Raw genomic sequence first — 22,702 nt, forward strand, 5'->3', positions numbered from 1 at the left:
TGGGCGGTCTCGTGGCCTGGAACCTCTGCAGATTTTTTTTTTCTCTAGCCATCTGGAGTTTTTTTTTGTTTTTTTTTTCCGTCCTCCCTGGCCATTGGACCTTACTTGTATTCTATGTTAATTAGTGTTCCCTTATTTTAATTCTTATTTATTTTGTCTTTTTTCTCTTTCTTCATCATGTAAAGCACGTTGAGCTGCATTATTTGTATGAAAATGTGCTATATAAATAAATGTTGTATATATAAACAAATGCAGAGGTCTAGACTGCAACTTAAACTCCTCCGTCTCTAACTCCAACCTGCAACACTTTACTCAAGCCTGCTGCTGTTAGGTCAGAGAATTAAAAAAGTTTTTTTGGTGCATCAGGTGAACATGGTGTTTTCTAGCAGAAAATATTTTCTGTCACTTCACTTTAAAAAAAGCTGGTGATAATTTTGACGACCGACAAATATGAACTACAGTTGTGCTTGAAAGTTTGTGAACCCTTTAGAATTTTCTATATTTCTGCATAAATATGACCTAAAACATCATCAGATTTTCACTCAAGTCCTAAAAGTAGATAAAGAGAAACCAATTAAACAAATGAGACAAAAATATTATACTTGGTCATTTATTTATTAAGAAAAATGATCGAATATTACATATTTGTGTGTGGCAAAAGTATGTGAACCTTTGCTTTCAGTGTCTGGTGTGACCCCCCTTTGCAGCAATAACTGCAACTAAACATTTCCGTTAACTTTTGATCATTCCTGCACACCGGCTTGGAGGAATTTTAGCCCATTCCTCCTTACAGAACAGCTTCAACTCTGGGATGTTGGTGGGTTTCCTCACATTAACTGCTCGCTTCAGGTCCTTCCACAACATTTCAATTGGATTAAGGTCAGGACTTTGACTTGGCTATTCCAAAACATTAACTTTATTCTACTTTAACCATTCTTTGGTAGAACAACTTGTGTGCTTAGGGTCGTTGTCTTGTTGCATGACCCACCTTCACTTGAGATTCAGTTCATGGACAGATGTCCTGACATTTTCCTTTAGAATTCTCTGATATATATATATATAAGAGTAACAATGGTCTTGAATTTCCTCCATTTGTACACAATCTGTCTGACTGTGGATTGGTGGAGTCCAAGCTCTTTAGAGATGGTTTTGTAATCTTTTCCAGCTTGATGAGCATCAACGACTCTTTCTCTGAGGTCCACAGAAATCTGGTTTTTTTGTGCCATGACACATTTCCACAAACACGTGTTGTAAAGAGCATACTTTGATAGATCTGTGTTCTTTAAATAACACAGGGTGTCCACTCAGACCCGATTGTCATCCCATTGATTGAAACCACCCGACTCTAATTTCACCTTCAAACGAACTGCTAATCCTAGAGGTTCACATACTTTTGCCACTCACAAATATGTAATGTTCGATCATGTTCCTCAATAAATAAATGACCAACTACAATATTTTTGTCTCATTTGTTTAACTGGTTTCTCTTTATCTGCTTTTAGGATTTGGAGTGAAAATCTGATGATGTTTTAGGTCATATTTATGCAGAAATATAGAAAATTCTAAAGGGTTCACAAACTTTCAAGCACAACTGTACATGGCAATGGTAAAGATAAACTTTCATTTAGTTGGCTATGGCAGTGTAATAAATTTTGGCTATGGTTGCTTGCCTAGCTTAGATACGGTAGAAAGAAGCCAAAAAAATAATGACTTTTGTCCTCATGCGGGTAAAGATAATGCAGGAAAAAAATAATTTATATAAGTGGTCTGAGTCCTTTTAAGATAAGTGGCTGCCAGAAAACACACGTTAAAGGAGACTGCATGTCTCTAATAATATTTCTGGACAAATTCTGTTAGCTCAGTCCAGGTTTCATGCCTTAGGAAAATAAAAATTCTAACAAAAAATTGCCAATGTCTTAGAAACTTAAATGGGTAGAAATTGTCAGTGTGCAAGGCCAAGTGCCTGCCTGAAAAGACTTAAAGCTGCTAACGTTGCAAAATGAGGTTGAATCAAACATTGTGTGGGTATATATTACACTTTGACTGTCTGAAATATTAGTTAACTAATTTTGCCTTAAGATTTTTTCTTTGTAAGCATGTAAGTTCACAATAAAAATATAGACTAAAGTAAGATGTATAATTTGTAATTCAATAACATCTCAAAAAACATTTACAGGGTTGGAGTATCTTTACAAGGCAATGTATTTTTACTTCTGTTACTTAAAAGTCTTATACATTAACTGTCATCAGACCTAAATAGTCGTTATAATACCATACCTTTCTGCTCACTGCAATAAGCAGACACTCAGCAGCTTCCAGCTGTAGCTCAGTTTCACTAAGCAAAAGACAAAGCATCTCAAGTAGTCGACAATTATCACTTGTAATGTGATTTAAAGCCACCCAGTCGATGTATCCAGCTAAGGTGTTCAGTGTTGCTATCCCAACACGGCAGTGAGCTTTAGCCTAAAAGAGATTAAATGAGATAAAACAGTTTTTAAAGTTTTAAAGTCACATACAATTTAGGATGCTACTGAGATTTGTAGATTTGACTGGACCAGACAGAACAAGGAGTTCTTAATAATGTGACGTGTTATGGACTGAAAGAACAAAGGTTTGTGTATTTAATGTTGACATACAGGCAGGCAGACCAATTTTCTTTATTTGTCCCAAGGGGAAAATTTATATATATATATGGTTAGGTAACTTGATATATATAAAACATTTACCTTGCTGTCCTGTGATGGATCGGTTTTCTGTAATAAAGGGACAATTAGAAACATTACAATCAAAACATGCCTTAATTATACATGATACATTTCACATAATCATTTAACACAAAACAATGTGCATTTCAATTATTTTTACATATCATAAACTAATAGCAATTTATGTCATGCAAAATAAATAATGTCACTATAAATGAAGAGTATATAAATTTATATGTAATGTGTAATGTGTAATGACTCAGAATTAATCACTACAAAGCATCAGGTTGTAACCAACCTGCCTAACAGCCAGTTCTGCTAGGATATGCACCAGCTCCAGGTGTGTATAACATGATTAGAAAAGGGATGACATCCATCACTTTTCTAAAGAACCTATTTATTCATCCACATTCTAACCTATTCATTGACTTAAACTGTCATAGCTAGCAGCACGGTATACTTTTAAGTAAGGAAGATTGTACAAGTGGTGTTTGGCAAGGCCCTTAGTATCTTACAGCAAAAAACTGGAGTATTAAGACTACAATTTAATGTTAATACACACAAAATTACTGTAAAAGGTGTCAGTTAAGCATGCATTTAACAAGATATTACGTAGGGATGATTTTTCAGCATTATATTTAAAATTCAAAGTGGACCCCATCTGTGTTTTTTCAATTTTAACCAAAGTAATAAAGAGCTTGCTTTTAATTTCAAATTAGCATTTTCAAATGTATCTTATGAATATCTATTAATGACAATGATGATGAAATGCCTGTAAATGACTTAACACAGGGTCCCACAAGAATGTGAAGTTCAGGATTGCTACTGTGAAAACAAAACAATTGGGTAAAACTAATTAGTCTCATGACAGTCTAGTCTGAGCTCATGTTCCCTGCTGTTGTGTGAAAAAATTCTGCTTCAGAAGAATAGAAAAATTATTTATTTAGCTGACAACTATTCCAAACAGGAAATAAAATACATTTTCAAGGAAAATGTATACTCCTTATCTCTCTATTATAAAAAAAAAAAAAAAGGTCTTGGAAGGAGACAAGACGTGATTTTCTCAGAGAGACCCTTCACGTCCCGCGAGATGAGTCTTTGTGCCAAGAGATTTAACCAAGCCTGGGGCCGGAAATAAAAGACAAAGAGTAGATTACAAAGTAGAACGTCATAAAGAATTCAAAAACATTGGTGCGGTACATATGCAGAGCAGGTTAGAGATAATGGAAGTATGAAAATTCGAAAGTCTCAAAAAAAGAACAGTAAAGATTGCATTAGCGCAACCAAACAGAAATTATTACTCTGTGAAATAATGGAACAGCGAAAAGAGATCGAATATATTGTTCGGATTTAAACTTTGTCGGAGACTTGTAGATCGTCTAATTCATGTTGCCATCAGGGGAAAAAAAAGTAGTGTTTCTTCCCAATGAAGAGGCCTATCTGCGAAAATTAAAAGTTTTGTTGTTTGGTGAAAGTGAAATCCACATACGTGAGCAACAGAGATGCAAAGGGGGGTTGGCAAGCAAAGTGAGCAGGGGGCGAAGCCCCCTAGTAACCCTTAAAAATAAAAAAATGTCATTACCATTCACTATTTGCGAAATGGAAATAAATACTCAGCAAAACAAAAAAAGGAATACAATGAGCAGCTGAGAGCAGTAGCACAATGGCTTTCTGAATATGGGCCGTGGCAAAGCTGCACATTGTCAGTTTTGAATGAACTTCTGCACCCACCATTTAAAAAAAAAAAATCCCAATTTTAAAGATGATCTTTAAAGTTGTCTCATAGAGTATTTTAAATCAACATACAAGAACTCAAAATGTTCTGTAGTTGTTGCATAAAAGTACTTTTTCATCAGTATAGTTATATACCAGTGCAGCAGACCTCAACCTGTGAGGTACACAAGCAGCTGTCAGGTATTATGCAAGAGAAAAAAAAAATAAAGTATCAAAAGGGGATGTTAAAAGAAATGTTGGTTACACAGCAGTCAAAGCAGAATCTCCATGCTCAGCTGTACTTCAGATTCACTATTTCATATCCACTGCCCATTCTAAATCGAACCCTTCCACTTCACTCATTGGATCTGAGGTCATAGGCCCCATTCAATCCCCACCTTTGAGCTGATCCATGCCAGGGTGGGGACTGTCCAGGAACCATGAACCAAGAATGATGGATTTTTGCTAAAAACAGTATTTCAAGTAAGTGCTTTTTTTTACCTACAGATGTCACATGACATTTGATCACATGTGTCAAAAGCCTGCTATCATTTTGCTCTTGCTTTAACATGCCTACTAATACACAAAATCATGTAGTGTGACTATTGTTAGTGGTGACCAAGATCCAGGATCATGCTGCCCTTTAGAGCATTGGGTTTATATTTGGGGCCCCAACTTTATAGTGCATTTTGGGGGTCCTTGACTTAAAAAAAAAAAAAGTTTGGGAACCTGTGCACTAAGATTCATGAATATTTAGATCAAATTATTAATTGTAATGACCGTCATTATTTCCCGTAGCATGGTGGCTCTGTGGCTAAGGATCTGCACTGTTATCTGGAAGGTTGCTGGTTCAAAATCCCAATACTGCAACAAAGTATCCAACTCTGTTGGCCCCATGAGCTAGGCCCTTAACCTGAAAATTGCTCCAGGGGAACTGTACAATGACTGACCCTAGTCTCCGATACCTGAAGGTCATGTGAAAAGACAACTTCCCCTCGGGGATTAATAAAGTATATCAAATCAAAATATTCTATAGATCTGGACCTACAATTTTGCGGTGGGCTGGCACCCTGCCTGGGGTTTGTTTCCTGCCTTGCGCCCGGTGTTGGCTGGGATTGGCTCCAGCAAACCCCCGTGACCCTGTAGTTAGGATATAGCAGGTTGGATAATGGATGGATGGATCTACAATTACCTAGAAAGCTAAATCCACCATCTCATGCATAAATTTTGGATGCAACTTTGATCATATCTTTAATTAATCCTCAACACCCTTTCATTAATTAAAAACTGTTATTAAAAAAGTCAACTCAAAAAAATACAAACCAATTTTCTCAGAGGTTTAATTGTATAATTTTTGCATAGTTTTAACATTATGTTAAAGCATGCAGCAAACATTACATTACAGGAAACTTTATTACATTTTATTCTTTACATTACTATAAAGAATTGCATGTATTTTTTTAAGAATAATGGCATATCAATTTGGTTGACAGTCACATGTTTAGTTAACTCTCTGAGCAGAAGCTTATTTGATCACTTTTCACACGCTCTGCAATTTCGTCTGACCTCCAGTCAGGAGAGTTTTTTTCTGTTAGTGCCATTAAGATAGCAGTCCAACCTTGCAAAAGCATGTTTGCTTTGTATGTGCAATACAGCACAGATGGACTGCTTCAGTTTCAGATATGTACTACACAGTGTGCAGCAAAGTCCATCATGCTTTTGCTTGAAATTGTCTCAAGCTGACTATGTTTACAATGCATGTTTTTTCAAGGAATGCATCTTTTCTTTTTCCAGATGTATAAAATCTGATATGAAGCTTAAACACTGCCCTCATGTGCCTTTTTAAATGAACAACAAGTCTTAAAATAAGTCTATATAATATCACAATGCAGCAGGACAATTTTTCGATTCAAATTTAATTGTATAATCATTAAGATAATTTGATTTAAACTATTAACGTAAGTTAATCACACTATGGTTGAGCATTACTATATTTTTGTCAAAAACAGGAACAGGAGCCAATTCCCCTTCCCCTAGTTATTTCATTTTATGCAACACCTTTTATATACTGTAGCTCCTTCTTAGTTGTAACAAAATCTAGCAAGTCCAAATCTTTGCCATCCAGGCCAGAACTTAATAGCATCTTCATTCTAACTTTAGGTGTATTGCTCTGCTGCTAAATGTTAAAATATAGGTTTTTACGGTTGTTGATTATACCTTACTGTAAGTTTGTTTTTCTTTTTTGTTTTACTCTTTGTCAGTTTTTACCATTTTTATGTATAGCTTCTTTAAGTGTCAGTAAAGGTGTTTATAAAATGTAATACTGTTATTATAAAGAATCAGAGAGAGAGAGAGAGAGAGAGAGACTTACCATTTTACGATATTTGTTCACATTCTGCTGTAGAATGTTGAGGAAAAAACCAAAAAGTTTATCCATGTACTGGGAAAGGGTCTGCTGGATATCACGACGACGTTGGGCAGGGAGTGTCTGGAATGTCACCACATCTTCTGCTACTCTCAGCAGGACAAACATCACCAGCTCTGTCTGAACTTCCTGGATTTTATTAAACAGAAGAGAAAAATATTAACAATAAAACCTATAATTGATTATATTCTGTAAAGTAGTAAATTAAAATGTTAGAGGCATGTTTGATAATTCTGAAGTACTATTCTGTTGACTTTCCAAAAAAATAAATAAATAATCAACTGACTTTTAATAAGTACACAAACAATATTTAATCAAAGTAAAATTACACTTCTGAGATACAAATGAAATTACTCAGGAAGACCATTAATATTACAAAAGCCTGGCTTTAACTCCAAAATTGAAGAAGCTGAATGTAAGCAAGTTGACTAAGTGATTGAAAGACCCCCAGCACTTACTCCAAGTTTAGTAAGAGACTCCAGTTCCCTCAGCATATCAGGCCAATGCTGTGGCCATTCTCTCTTGATAATTTCAACCACAATACGGGACAAAACATCCTTAATATGACCCTCTTCCTCCAGAATGGGACAAACACCCTAAAATTTAAATAACATTAATTGCATTAAAAAAATAATATCCTGCCCAGACCAATTCAACGTTTTTCATTTATTCTTAAAGTTTACCTTTCATTAAACAGGCTCAGAACAACATGTATATATATAATATGAGTATGTACAATATGATTAAAAAACAACATACCTGTAAATATATTAAACACAACAGTTTTTCTGCAAATAGATAATATTTCTGAAGTTCTTTCAGCCTCTCAACTTCTTCACTTTAGTTTCAAGTCAAACTGATGAAGAATGTATACCTCAGGTGGAATTGATAGACTGCTGCATGCTACTCTATGGTCTTTGCAATATTCCTCAGATTTTAACTGTCACAGTTAGGCAAATTCTTAGTTTGCAATTGTCCAAGCACTCTTTCACTTTGCAATTAACTTACTAATTTAGAACATATTAGAATACAAAATAAGCACCCACTTGCTCTACAGAAATTCGACAATTGGAATAGCAATCATCAGGCAGCTAAAGAACAAAACATTTGTCACATTTTTTCTCATTGTCCATGGGGACTAGAAATGTACAGAACCATATTAGGGCCACAGAGAAGAAAAAGAAATAGGAAGACAATGAACATAAAAAGGTCTATTTCGAGATTAAACTTGAAGCTTCTATTTTAATCTCAAAATTTCCACTTTAATCTCATAGTTTATTTTGTCATTAAAGTAGAATGTCGCAAACTTCCTTTTAAAATCAATGTTTAATTTACTAGAGTCTCTCAAACCCCATCATAACTAAAGTAGCATATTAAATGCTTTGTATTCTAAGTGTTCCCCAAACCAATTGTTAATTGCTATGTGCTTCTTAAGTGGACTTTCTCTTGCTCTGAGAGGAGCCACAGGCAGCAGTCTTCAAACAAATAACATTAACTTCATGATATTACAGCTTTAGATTTATACTTAATATCATTTTAATGAAGAAATGCATTAAAGCAAATGTATTACATTTTACAGATAAATTGTTAGCTTCATAAAAATAATGTATACTACTAATAATTAAACATACAAGGGCATGGTGGTGTGGAGGTAGCACTGCTGCCTCATATTAAGGGGGTCACATCCTGGGTGTTCCCTGCCTGAAGTTTGTAGGTCTTCCTGTTTGGTTTCCTCCAAGTGCTTCGGTTTCCTTCTAAAGGGTTTGGGAAACTCTACTAAATTAAACATTTATTTTAAGATGAAGTTTATGATGTCCTACTTTAATGACAAAATAAACTATGAGACTTTTATAATTCACTGTGTACCTATTTTTTCTTCTCTGTTACCCTAATACATAGAACTGTAATAGAATAGCCCAGTCTAAGTTTTAAATAATTTTTCACCATCTTGTACTTCTCTCACACAGCAGGGGTGCATGTCTGAATTTTTACTTATTTATTCTTGAAAGTTATCACACTTGCTTTGTCTTGTGCCATCTCATTAAAAATAAACAACCTAATCAAAATGATCAGTTTCCTTTACAGGCTGAATTAATTAAATGTAATTGCACAAAAGCAGTCAGAGAAATGTTTTGGAAATCCCTACCCAAAAACAAACACATCTAATACAAAATTCAAAAAGAAAAATAAAAACCTAGATTTTCCAAACTAAGTAATATTTAAACATGGTTTTAAAGGCTAAGTACTGTAAACGTCATAGTACAATAAATGGCTGCAAGCAAGTCAGAAAGGTAAACAAAATTTCAGGGTTGACCCATAAAGCAGAGACACTTAAGAGCAACATGAAGCGATCTATTTGCCTAAACTGGATTCATTAAAAATGTGTGGATAATTGTGTGCCTATAAAAACAATCCTCTAACAACAACAACATTTATTTTTATAGCACATTTTCATACAAAAAAGTAGCTCAAAGTGCTTTACATAATGAAGAAAAATAAAAGACAAAATAAGAAATTAAAATAAGTCAACATTAGTTAACATAGAAAAAGAGTAAGGTCCGATGGCCAGGGAGGACAGAAAAACAAAAAAAAAAAACTCCAGACGGCTGGAGAAAAAAAAATAAAATCTGCAGGGGTTCCAGGCCATGAGACCGCGCAGTCCCCTCTGGGCATTCTACCTAGCATAAATGAAATAGTCCTCTTTTTATTTAGGGTTCTCGCGATAAGAAGAAACATCCATCCATCCATCCATTTTCCAACCCGCTGAATCCGAACACAGGGTCACGGGGGTCTGCCGGAGCCAATCCCAGCCAACACAGGGCACAAGGAACCAATCCTGGGCAGGGTGCCAACCCACCGCAGGACACACACAAACACACCCACACACCAAGCACACACTAGGGCCAATTTAGAATCACCAATCCACCTAACCTGCATGTCTTTGGACTGTGGGAGGAAACCCACGCAGATACGGGGAGAACATGCAAACTCCACGCAGGGAGGACCTGGGAAGCGAATCCAGGTCTCCTAACTGCGAGGCAGCAGCGCAACCACTGCGCCACCGTGCCACCCCCAAGAAGAAACAATGGATCACAAATTACTTCTCTGAAAATTATTCAAGGTTCGGAACAAGGCAATTTAGGTTGGCAACATGGAAATATTCCAAGAAATGTAGGTAAAAAGATCAGGAAATTTGTTAAACATCATCAGTACAAGGACAAGATAGAGACAGAGTATAGCAGCTAGTCGCAATAAATGTAAATTGTGGTAATGTTTACAGATGCTTATTGGTGAGAACCTATAGCCTAATGTAATCACATTCATATGTTTCATCACTGAAGAACTAAATGGTTCATATGCCTGATTTGATCATGACAACAAACTGTCTTTTCATGTGACTGCGCATAGCAGTGCATAATTCATCCTTCTGTGTTTCTGTGGATGACACAAGGAAAAATTTTTAAGCAAGTCTATATTGCATCAAGACTGGATGGAATTTCAGGATACACTTTAACAGCTTGTACCAACCAGTTTGCTAGCATTTTAAATTACATACTTAATGTTCTCTCTGAATGAATCTTTGCTCACCACCTACTTAAAGACGACAATTATCCCTGTACCCAAGACAATAAAAGTAGACTGTCTCAATGACTAAATATGAATGGCGCTCTCTCCCCTTGTGATTAAATACTTTAAGAGTCTGGTCCTGGGAAGAAATAAACAGAACATTCCAGATACATAAATTTGTACGTCATTGGTCCATAGAGGATGTTAAATCCTTTGCATTTCACACTATTCTAGTACATTTGAATAATAAAAACTGCTACGACAAAAAAACTTTTTAAAGACTACAGAACAGCACTTAATTTTTTGCGATCAAAGCTGCTGATAAAGCTCAAAGACTTGAGGCTAACCTTACCAGATTGATTTTGGACTTATTAGAGGGCTGATCTCAGCAAGTACACACTGGAAGTATCATACCTCCACAATGATACTCAGCACAGGCACCCCACAGGGCAATGTGCTCAGTCCCCGTGCTGCACTTTTTGTTATCTTATGAGTGTGTCCTCAAACACAGCTCCAACTCCATCATTACATTTACTTATAAAACCACCATCACATGCCTGTTAACAGAATGTCCTCTCACACACTGCACACACTGTTGCCAGGACAACTGCTTCCTCCTTTATGTCAACAAATCAAAGGAGTTTTTATAGACTTCAGAAATCATCCCATCTTTAGTGGGGGGAATGTTGCGGTAAGGATCAAAGACTTTCAATTTCTTGAAGTTATAATCACTAACAACTAGGATGGATGAAATGCACCTGAGCCATATTCAAGAAGATTCACCAATTACTTTACTACCTTAACATCTAAGTAAAGTCTGTATGTCTCCATTTTTGTTCACCAACTTTACAAGTGCATAATGGAATACAAAATAGTCTATCCATCATAAAAAATGTTTTATTAGGACTTACGGTTGATATTAATCCCATCACGTCATTTTTTAAAAAATCTTTATCTTCCTGTTGCATGTTGTTCCAACGATACCTAAATAAAACATAAATATCTGACATTTAGGCATGTCCACTTAAAGGATACGTTCAGTGGTTTGTCAAGTATAACATATTTAAATTTTACCATCATATTAAACATTAATTTGCCGGTGCAAACTGTATTCTTGAATGCAGCATTTTTTAAATAAAATGTAATAAATGCTTTGTATATGCATGCAGTTTAACATGGTATTTACATTGTACATATCCAAATGTGAAACCAAACCCCTTAAAATTTTCCAAACCCAAATTAATATAAACTATAATTGGTGAAAAAAAAAATACCCTTTAACAAAGGGGAAGGCAAAGGCAGTCGTGGAGGACCATGGTGGCTGTATGTTTTTGTTCCAACCCACTTTCTTACCGAGAAGTCATTATTGCTGCTGAAGCACTTATTGCTCAAGCAAATTTTTTGTGTATCATTTATTAGTTGGCTCGTGTTTTTTTTTTTAAATTCCCTGCCCTTAATTGTTTAGTTTAGTCTGAAATGGCTGCATGTAACTGACAAAGGATTCAGCAGTTCTCCAGCCAACGTGTTTCCATATACATCTGTGTATATTCAAAAGGAAACTAAAGAGAAAAACTGAAGGACTGAGAATTACTCATCCGCCTAAGGCTACAAATATTTTGGATGATATCCCTGGACATAAAAATACATGAAACAAGAATGAACTTACATGGCAGAATGAAAACATTAAGAAGCCATAAAATTAAATAAAGATGAGTTATTGGTAAGGTTTGGTTTCTAATTAAGCAATTGGGTAGGAACAAAAACCTGCATCCACTATGGCCTTCCAGGCCCGACTGTGCCCACCACTTCTTGCAAATAACGTAACCAGTGATATCTGTTAGGCTAATATCTTTCTCTGGTGGCAGTAGGAGGTTATACTGGAATCTGTTCTGGCAACTTTGGGTGCTATGCTGAAAACAACCCTCTATGAGTCAGAAGCCATTTTCACAAACACAGAGCAATTCAGAACTACCAATGAACCTAACTTGCATGTTTTAAGTATGTGGGAGGAAAACTGGTGTACCCAAAGACAACTCATACAACATTAAGAAGAACATGCAAACTCCAAAATAAAATGAAAACCATTTCTGGAAAATAAAAGAACTAACTGAATATATCTGGCTTCAACCAGGAACTTGGAACCTGTGATACAAGCTATTGTATTTCTGTGGTTGCTGAGGATTGAACTTCTATGAAAGTATTTTCATTTTCAAATCCAGGATGTTTGTCGAGTTTCCATATTTTCCCTATCTTAATTCAGCAATAAATAGATAGATAGATAGATACCTTATTAATAGGTTCTTGTCATGATTATAAGCCACAGTGCCATGGTAGAGATAAGAGAAACACACAAAAGTATGTTTATTTAAGTTTCCCTAGTGTTTTCAACCACTTACTCTTGGGTTCACTGATGGCAACATACTGTCTAAGTAGTAACGTGGGGGTGTTGGATTTGTGGCTACCCATTGTAGTGTGAAAGTAATGCAATAGGGAATAAACCAGGCTGGAAATAAGGTGCATTGAAAGTGTAAAGGTGATTTAACTCTTCTATGCATAGAATGTGTAAAGTTGCATTTTATTCTGTGGTGTTGTGCAGTGTAGTCTACTCTTTGGCACCAGGCAGGTAGTGAAAGCTTTACTCTGTAGTAAACATCACTGCTGACAGGATTCTTAGGTCTGAGTAAATCTTACAAATCTCATGTGTGACTGTCCAAAAACAGAGGTGAATATACCAATAAAAATATTCCAGTGCAAAACAAGACCTAAAAGGTAAATGGCTGAATCAAAAGGAAACTTACTTAACACAATGCTCCAATATCTGAAGGCCAAAGTGCCTCACTAGTGCTGGCTGGCTTTTTTCGGCTAGTTTTAAACCACATTCAACACAAATGGGACATTTTTCTTTAAACTCTTCACAAAACTGAGAAAAAGAAAGGTATAGTTAGTCTTCCAAAAATAAACATGATCTTAAAATAAGTTATTTTTCACAGCTGCAGTGCGATCTGAGTGACCACTTTCTGAACACAAGTTTACCTCAAAATGTAACTGGCCACGCTTCAATAGAGTGATAACCCTGGGCATAAAAAAACACTGCTTATGGTTTTCAGAAAAGAAGTTTATATCGCTGGCATATAAATTTGCTTTGATAAAGGCCAAGGATAAAATTTTCTCAAATAATTACTTTGAATACAGCTACCGAGTCTGGGCGCAGGATAAGCTGTTCATAAAATTTAGTTGGCCGATTCGGTTTTCAGATTAAGAATACATATCATTATTACAAATTATCACACAATGTCCCGTGCTTTGCATAAACGCGTTTGCCAGAATTGTTTTATATTTCAACTGCCCAGCACGCAAAATAAGCCATGAAATAACAGTTTGTCATTTGTATATAGTACAATTGTCTATTCTTCCAAATATTATTTATAACAGCATCAGACCTAAACAATTTCCTCAACAATAACTGTTCCTTCCATAATCTCTTCCTTTTTCAGGGATTCTACGAACCCTACGATCTACAAAATGACAGGTATGAACAATATACAACAAACTGAAGGTAGAAAACAGGTAAATATGAAACAAGCACGCGAAGTTACGTGTCGCCAGCTGGACTACGCTAAAGTTGTACACAGTGATCAATACCTACATAATAAACTACAAATAGTTACCTTCAAAGCCTCCAGTCGGTACCTTTGACTGGACTCTCCATTCATCATAACGTTCACCGCTTTGATTAACTGTTCACAAAGCGCATTCACCTGATCGGTCGACATTATTTAAATCCCTTTTTGTGAAGCCTTCAAAAATTATTACTGGGTTTTTTCTGTGGTGTGTTTTCAAGTTAATTTTAAAGATCTCAAAATCGTTACTCTAAATACCCCTGTATCTCACTCTCCTCTCACACTGGTCCGCTGTACATGTTACCAACTTACAGGCCATAGAAAAAGAAAGCACACGCATCAGATGACCTGGAAGTACTTTGCATTGTGGGAATTGTAGTTTATGTTCTTCTAATTGATATCTTTCTCAGAGATCGTCTGCAGACTCTCGGGTCGAGGCAATAAAGTAATTTAACATCTGGCACCAGGAACCCACGAAGCGTTTTTAATTTTCTAAATACATTATTTTATCTCCTTGTATATTGTAATAAAAAAGTTTTTTGTTGTTTGGTTCCACATTAAATTCGAGCACTTTAAGCATGAGTGTTACTCTCCCTCTCTGTTTTAGAATTAGCCAGTGTTGATGCGACATATAAAAAAAAAAATTAAAGCATTATTTTCACCAAAACATTTTGGCGCCTTGATGACTTCCTCTCGTATTAGTTTGCCATAGTGTGTATTGCCTAAGAAAGGTTACGGACAGATGAAAGAATTTACGCAACCTTTCTAAAGAGAATCTCTTTCCAGTGAATGCACATCTGTGTCTCTCAACACTAATCTGAACCATATTGTAACCGGTTAGATCTCCGAAGGTCTGCAGCTAGATTCTGCTGGGGTCCATTGGAGTCAACTCCACCTACATAGAGCGCCAGGGTGGACGTCACCGAAGGGGCCCTAATAAACCTCCAGGTTGCCATAAGATTACTTAAAATACAGGTAGCAAAACACTCAAATCACTAAATATCCAGCTTCAGCAGGGGTGATAAAGCAGGTAGCTTCATCAGAATCCAAAACATGTTACATATGGAGCACTGTAACTGTCAGTTTTCTTAAACATCTCCTTTAAAGTGAGTCTTATTATTAAAACTCCTCATATATGATTGACACAGTGCGGCTTGCACGCTAGGCAAATAAATATTGCCAGCAGGAGCTATGGGTGGGGTATGTGAAGATCAGTATTAACTAGTGGCGTGGACTGATGAGTTAAAGGATCTGGTTTAGTGGGATAGTGAACTGTGGAGTGGTAAGGTACATCTCTCCAAGCTAGATGCCATGTCTCAATTACTTTATCTGGCATTGGGCATTTTTGCTTCCTCTGTATGGTATGACAGAGTTGGCCAACCCATTAGATTCATATGGAGGAATACATCACAAGATCCTTGCTAGGTAGTGTTCTATTTTGGTCAGGGTTCCTCCCCTGGCTGTGGTTCAGATCCATGTTTTATATGTTATTTGCTCTTGCTTGAGCAATTCATTTATGTTAATGTTAGTTTTGTTGATTATCTGCTGTACTGTCTTTACCTGTGTTATGTTCCATGTGTTTTGTGGGTGGTCACCCAAAAGGTGGGGCCGCCTGCCGATTATCACCAGCAACTGTCCTCTGTCCTACAAAACCAGAGGATCTCACACATATGTAATAGTTCATTTGAATGTGTTGGTGAATTTACTTGTGTTTTTGTTGTGCTTTGTAATTTCTCTAGATTGTTTGACATTATTGCTCTGTATTTTGAACACTCTTTGGAAATTGTGTTGGGATATTGTTTGCTTTTTGAATTGCTTACAACAGGCATAGTATGTCTCTTGTGCTTGTTATAACTTCATAGTATTGCAGAGCATTTTTTTCTTCTAAAGAATAAATCCTTTTATAAATAAGTGGAAGAAGATACATAAGGATTATGTGTTTGCCCCTCTAGTGGGCATTTTTGGGACTACTTCCTTTAGAAACCTTCAGTGGTGGGATTCTCAGTTCCTACCATTTGTATTTATAATACAAGGGACGGCTTAGGGGCTGCACATTTTGTAGTTTTGTGAGTGCTTTCCAAATTAAATGGATCAAGATTTTTTTTTTTTTTTGTATAATGAGTCAATTTGGACTAATATTCCAAGAATAATCTTTAGGATATACGGAGCACTTAATTTTTCTCTTTGGTGTTGGTTTGAATGTAAGAAACTCCAAGGTCCTTTGTCAAATTTTTGTACTAAGAGCATTAAAACTATGTTTTTCACATAATCTTTCACCAAATTAATTGATAATTTGGAATAACAGATTTTTTGGCAGTATTTTAGATTACCAGACATCTATTTCAAAATATGGCTTCTCTGTATTTTTCCCAGAATCTATTTAGTTTTAAATGGTTTTCCAATGAAGTTGTTGCATTTACGTAAGCATTATCATACAATTTTCCCATGCATTTCAGGTATATTTATTGGCACTCTAAATATATTTGAAGACAAATATAATAATATATTTATCAGGATTCATATCTCTTTATTAAATCAGATTATTCCAAGAGCATTTAGTTTATAGAGGGAAGGACTATTAAGGATAAAATATTAACTTGCAGAAAGCTTGGTTAATTGATAGAAATTATCCTCTGTTACCAAATGTAGCCCTTTTTGAGCATACAAGTAAAATGTTTCCAGATATCGATATTAATTGCAAAGTTTGTAATTCATAACCAGAAAAAGATCAGCATCTTTTTTTTTTGTGATTGCCTTGTCTCTAGAAACCTACAGATAGAAATGTCTACATGGATTGCCCAGAAAGTGGGTTATTTTATTTTTTTCAACTTAAAGGATACTATTTTCATTGTTGAGGACCCAAGTGGCTGGACCAGGTCAAGGAGATGGCCACATAAAACCTGGCACCGCGTATCTGCCTTGGGAGGTTTGCCAACCAGGATCCCAAGCTGTTCCGTCATGTGGTGGGTGTGGCAAAGCACTGTACCAGTGCATGCTCCCCAACCAGACCAGACCTGACCTGCTGACTCAGGTGTCTTCCTTTCTTCTACCCACAAAGAGGTCACTACATTGTATAAATTTTATCCATATATACTTTAGTTGGATTACATTTACACCTGGCAGTAAAATGTAATGGACTCCACAAATACGGACAGCACTTCTAGATTTAGTGGTCATTCATGTTTATCTGCAGAACTGAAAGTGACCTACCTGTAGTTAAAATGGGAATTGTCTGCTCATAACCATCCAGCAAGAAAAAGTAAGAAGAAGGTGATATGCCACACTGCTATGAAGAGCTTTAGTATTGTAGCACTATGGCAGATATTTCACAGACTAACACGCCACTCAATTTTTTTTAAGATGTATAGATGCTGTCTTCCCTTCTGTGGCTTACCTGACTACTCCCACAGCCCTACACAATGCTTTTGTGTTTTCGGGTGAATTCATTGTTTTAAGTAGAGAGAAAATGTATTTGAATTTACATATTTATTAAATGTGTTTATCGTTGATGGAAACACTCCCAGTGTTGCATCCACAAAATAAAGAAGTAGCTTCTGTAATTAAGTTATGAAAAAATGTCTGCAGTGATTAATTCTGCATTTTAAAAATTACTTTTGTTTTTCTTCATAAATACATAATTATTTTATGTTTAATTTAAAATGTAATACATAAACCAAGTGAGTAGTGAGCAGCTCTTGTTAGTATTAAAAACATCTGCATTGAAAAAGTATGTATTTTGATTATTACTGGTTATTGATTATTCCTAAAAATGCCTATTGGTTTTATGTTATTGTTAATAAATTTATACAATAGTAAAAATAATTTTTATTTAATTTAAAAAAGCCATACTATTTTTTAAATGGCTTATTCATTTTGCATTATGCTTTTAAAAGCATAGGCAGTGTAACGGCATTAACATCAAGTATGATTTTGTTAATAAATGTAACTTCAAAAATAAACACCTTTATTAAGTCTGCAGAAAAAGTACATGAGTATGTACCATAGCCTGTGTGGGGAGGGGGTTCTCACATATTTTTGTGGTATACTGGGAGACCTTGGATAAAACGATAAGGTTAAAGATTATGAGTCTCTGCTCAGAGATGAGAATGATCAGAAGGTTATGTACTGTAGATGGAGTGAGAGAAAACAAATACTGAGTTAAAAAGAATGCTTTGTGTGGTTGTAATAGATATTGTGCTAAGGAGAAACAGACTAAGGTGGTTTGAGCATGTGGACAAAGGAACAAAAGGCAAAGGAGGACTCAGTGAAGAGGTGCAGCAAAATGGAGGCCAAGGGGATGAGGCCAAGAGGTATGTCAAAGAATGTGTGGTTGGAGGTGATGTTAGATGATAGGAAAAGGATGCGTCCCACCCCAGAGGTGGAGAGTGAGGGGAAAAAATGAGTGAGCAACTGGCTAACCTGGGTAAACCTAGAAAATGTCTGTTAAAAAGTGATGATGAGCTATTGCAATGACCATACAATCCAGAGCTGATGCCTACTTTACTCCTGATCTTACCAGGATAGTCTCTGGCCACCTGCGACCCAAAATTAGATTAAGTGAGTTCAGCAATGTTATATTGTACATTCTTCCATCTTTAATACATATCTGTCCCTCAAGTATGATGAAGATATAGGTAGTATGTCTAGCTTCTACCAGTAAGCTGATAATTATAGTGAAAATGAGAAAGGGACATCTCAATTAGAATTTCAGGTAAGGATTGTAATTCATGGTGTGCGTTGGTTGTGCTACATTTTCAAAATAAAGAGATTGGAGTTTGTGCTCTCAGTTCTTCCTCTGTGGAATTTGAATATTCTTCAGATGTCCAAATTGGTTTCATTTGAATGTTCTGGTTTCCTCCTAAAGTACAAAGACATGCTGGTCAGATGAATTACTGTTGTTAAACTTGTGTGTGCTGACCCTGCAATGGATTGGCACCCAGTCTAGGTGTCATTCCTGCTCTGTGGATGGTGATTGTTGGGATATTCTCCTGCTGTCCCATGACCCTGCCTGGGATAAAACAAATTGAGAAAATGGAAATGGAATAAATGTACTTCATGCACCCATTAAATACATTGTTCTTCAATCTGCAAAATCTATACATTACTCATATATATTCCATTTAACACTCTCTAAAATGTATCTGCGACATGATCTAAATTGTGAACAGTGTGATGAAGCACCCATGTTGTTTATGGAAATATTCTAGACTTATATTGTTTTAGGTTAAAATATTTAAATGTTTCTCAGATTTAAACTTACTTCCAATCCTGTAACAGCATTTCTAGTAACACTGGGTAGAGTCATATATCTATATCCTACTCTATATTGATGGCACAGACAATCATTTTGCTAGTGGAAGAATTCTAACCAACATCCCACAACTCACTGGTAAATGATGTCTTGTACTGCCTTATGCTAGAAAAAATGGAAGTGCCTCTGTTAGGAACAGTTCAAATTTTATTAATGCTATTTTAAAATAAGCATGTCTCTAATAAATCTTTTCTGCTGTTTTGGTGTTTATGGGAAACTACATCATACTATCATCTGTTGTCATATACAATATTTGTCTAAGTCATGTAAGGAAGAGGGGTCTAGTGTTCAGTTTGACATAATTTCTCTCAAACACATTGTCTGTATTATTGTATTGATTGTATAATGGAATGAACTATAGTCTAGTGTTTGAGTTTATTCTACAAATAAAAGAATTTTGATAACGAATAAAAAATATTACTTAAAAATATCATGGTTGATGTCACAAAGATCTGTTAGAATGAAAACAAAACACTTTTCAAAACCCAAAAACTTTTGAATAAACTATTAATATACAGGCTCATGTTCAAATATTATAGTCAGAACTGTTCAAACCAAAAACAAACAATGATGCTTTCTTTTCTGTTACTGACTTGAAAAAGGAGAATATTTTATTTAAACACTTATTATTAAAAAGGATTACATATCTATTGCTTTCATGTCCCATCTGTCAAGTAGCTAAACTCTGAAACACAGTCTCTTTGTGGTAAGTGGATCCTCTAATTATGCTTGAGATGGCATGAGAATCCAGATGAAATCCTGATGAAAACAGTGTCACTTGAAATCCCATTACTAGTTTTCTTGTTTTATCAAAAGAAAAAAAAAATCACAGATTATGAATTTCCTTCACCATTCAAACAAATCCAAGGCCTTTGGATTGATCACCATCTCTTTTTACAGTACAACACCTGGCAGAGTTCCCAGATCTTTCTTTCTTTCCTTTACCTGACACACAGAATTCGATCTTTATGTAAATTTATATTGAAAGAGACAGGCTGCTTTCATTTCTATTTTGGCTCCTAATGGAGTTTTTGGTTTCTATGGGGACTCCATACAGCATTTTCCTAGGTGAGTACATCCTGCTTATGACACTTGCTAAGAGTACTTTATCTTGGCTGTGTAACATACAAATACATGGATTATTAGGAAGTGTTTGAAAATTACCTCTACATTAAAATATTTGAAAGAAGCCTATAAATCTATTCTAGAAATAGGCAGTATTTTATATGTTAGTCATTAAAATGGCTTGTGTTAATTTAAATAGCTTGTTTACATGATGTCTATACTGGCACTAGAGAGAAGAGCCTACACTGAAATATTTAATTAGCCATGCATTTTCACTACATTATTTACACACTGATATGCTCTCATCAGGCAATCTGCATTTATTTATTTTCTAAACCTTCTCAGCCACAATTGGGCATTTCAGGCTCATCAGAGAATATAAGCAGCTGGAACAAGAATTTAGTGTACAAACCATCTCTCTATATGATGAACAAACCATATTATCTAAAGCACACATCTACTGTACATTAAAGCTTTATTAAAATTATTCTATTGCAGCATAAATTAGAAAATATTAATAAAATATGTTAAAGATGTTGACCAGAAAACATCCTGCCCTATCTATGCACCATAGTTATAGAAATTGCCAAATGTTTATTTATTCACAATGATTTTTTGTTAGAATTACAAAACTGCCATTTTCTTTTCAAAATCCTTTTATTTAACATTTTAAGTTGTTTCACAGTTCAAGTGAAAAATTGCAGGTGTTTTACAAATGCAATACCTGTATGTTTTTTAATATTCAAAGTTTTTTTATTTACATTTGTATAAAAAGAATAATTGTCAAAATTCCCAAAAAGCCATTTAACTACATGAACTTCTTGTTATTCTATTCCTTTTAAACTAACAATGAATGATACCTGGAAATTAACATAGGTGCGAGGCAGGAAATCAAACAAGGACTCAATTTAATCATGGTAAAGGTGCTTTAATATGCTGTCCACTTCACTTCTCCAGTTCAAGATAATTATTGTTTTACACTATGGCAACTCAAAATTAACCCAGTGTGATGTGAATGTGTGTGCCCTATGATGGGTTGAAATTCTGCCCATAGACAGTTAAAGCCTTGTACCCATTGATGCTAGAAAAAACTAACATATACACTAATATACTTTGGAAGTGCTTCAGAAAATGATAAACATTGCTTGTTAACCTGTTTATAAAGAACAATATAATATATAGACATTAAAATTGCGCAATGTGTTTCAAATTTGCTATAGTTTGCATAGCAAAAATAACAGAAGACCTCAATATTAAATACAAAGGGCATGGTCATTTAATTCTCTTTATATTGCCAAAATAACAACTGAAAAAAAATTGCATAAAGGAAAAAAGCAGTCAAATATAAAGCCCTACCCTTTACTTTAGTTTAGACCTATATTCTTGGAAACTCTCTTGTCTCCTTTTCAGTGTCATATTTGGTGCTTACTTTGTGTAACTTGACTATATCCAAACAGAAGCAGTATAATGGTCTAGAGAGCACATTGTAGACAGACCAGATTAAAAACTTGATTTGCTGGGTAGCCATATGCCATAAATCAGTTCATGTGATTATAAAGATATATCTCAGTCTTCATCAAGTCCTGAATAGATCTTCAGGACCTTTTAAGGATCAACCTGAGGTTATAATACAAATAGGACATAAACTTTATTTAAGTGTGTACCCAAATAAAAACACAAAACGCAAAACTGTATATTCTCTGACCAAAAAACTATTCCAACATATTATAATCCGTAGAAGTTTCAGACCTTAAGAACACCCTGTTTTTTTCTGCTTGATCATTTCACAGGATTGCCAGATTGATTGTTTGTAATTCAGGATTTAAATAAAGATGCATTCTGGTACAATGGCTAGTGCTAATGCTTGAGTTTTTCAGAGTCCAGGTTTCAGATCCAGGACTGGACACTGTCTGTGTGGAATTTGCATGTGTAGCCCAAGTCTGAATTTGTTATTCTTTGGCAGTTTTCATCCCACAACCCAAAGACCTGCATGTTGGATTATTTGACTCTTTAAACTGGCCCTTTGTAAGGGAATGTAGTTGTACAAGTAAGTGTGCACTGAGACAGAATGGCACCATATCCAAGCCTGATACTTTGCTTGTGTTTGATATTTCCAGGAAATGCTCTGGTCATTACAACTCTGAATGATGTTGCTAGAGCCTTTGGTCCACACTGGTTTGAGGGTGGTTTAATGGATTTTAATTGCTTGTGATTCACCTTAATCAATGAGCAATGGAAATACACACAAAATTAAAAATGAAAATCTTATGGGGGGTCTATACATTGTACATGTCCT

General features: G+C 35.4%; 1 protein-coding gene across 3 annotated transcripts in view; it reads right to left on the reverse strand.

Moving 5' to 3' along the window:
- Window positions 1-14,371, reverse strand: part of LOC120516375 (exportin-5) — a 53,479-nt gene extending 39,108 nt beyond the window's left edge. Inside the window, exons 1-7 of one of the 3 annotated variants that reach the window (XR_005630835.1) lie at window positions 14,079-14,371; window positions 13,209-13,330; window positions 11,322-11,394; window positions 7,302-7,439; window positions 6,790-6,972; window positions 2,727-2,753; window positions 2,278-2,463 (exon numbers count right to left, since the gene is read on the reverse strand). Coding sequence is in view for 2 of the 3 variants with exons in the window: in XM_039737999.1 (XP_039593933.1) it covers window positions 2,278-2,463; window positions 2,727-2,753; window positions 6,790-6,972; window positions 7,302-7,439; window positions 11,322-11,394; window positions 13,209-13,330; window positions 14,079-14,183 (834 nt within the window). In the remaining variant the exon portion in view is untranslated. The remainder of the gene's footprint in view (window positions 1-2,277; window positions 2,464-2,726; window positions 2,754-6,789; window positions 6,973-7,301; window positions 7,440-11,321; window positions 11,395-13,208; window positions 13,331-14,078) is intronic. The other 2 variants (XM_039737999.1, XM_039738000.1) reach the window with 2 other exon arrangements.
- Between the last annotated feature and the right edge of the window lie 8,331 nt (window positions 14,372-22,702).

This window comes from Polypterus senegalus, chromosome 16, assembly GCF_016835505.1.
Source record: "Polypterus senegalus isolate Bchr_013 chromosome 16, ASM1683550v1, whole genome shotgun sequence".
NCBI lineage: Eukaryota > Metazoa > Chordata > Cladistia > Polypteriformes > Polypteridae > Polypterus > Polypterus senegalus.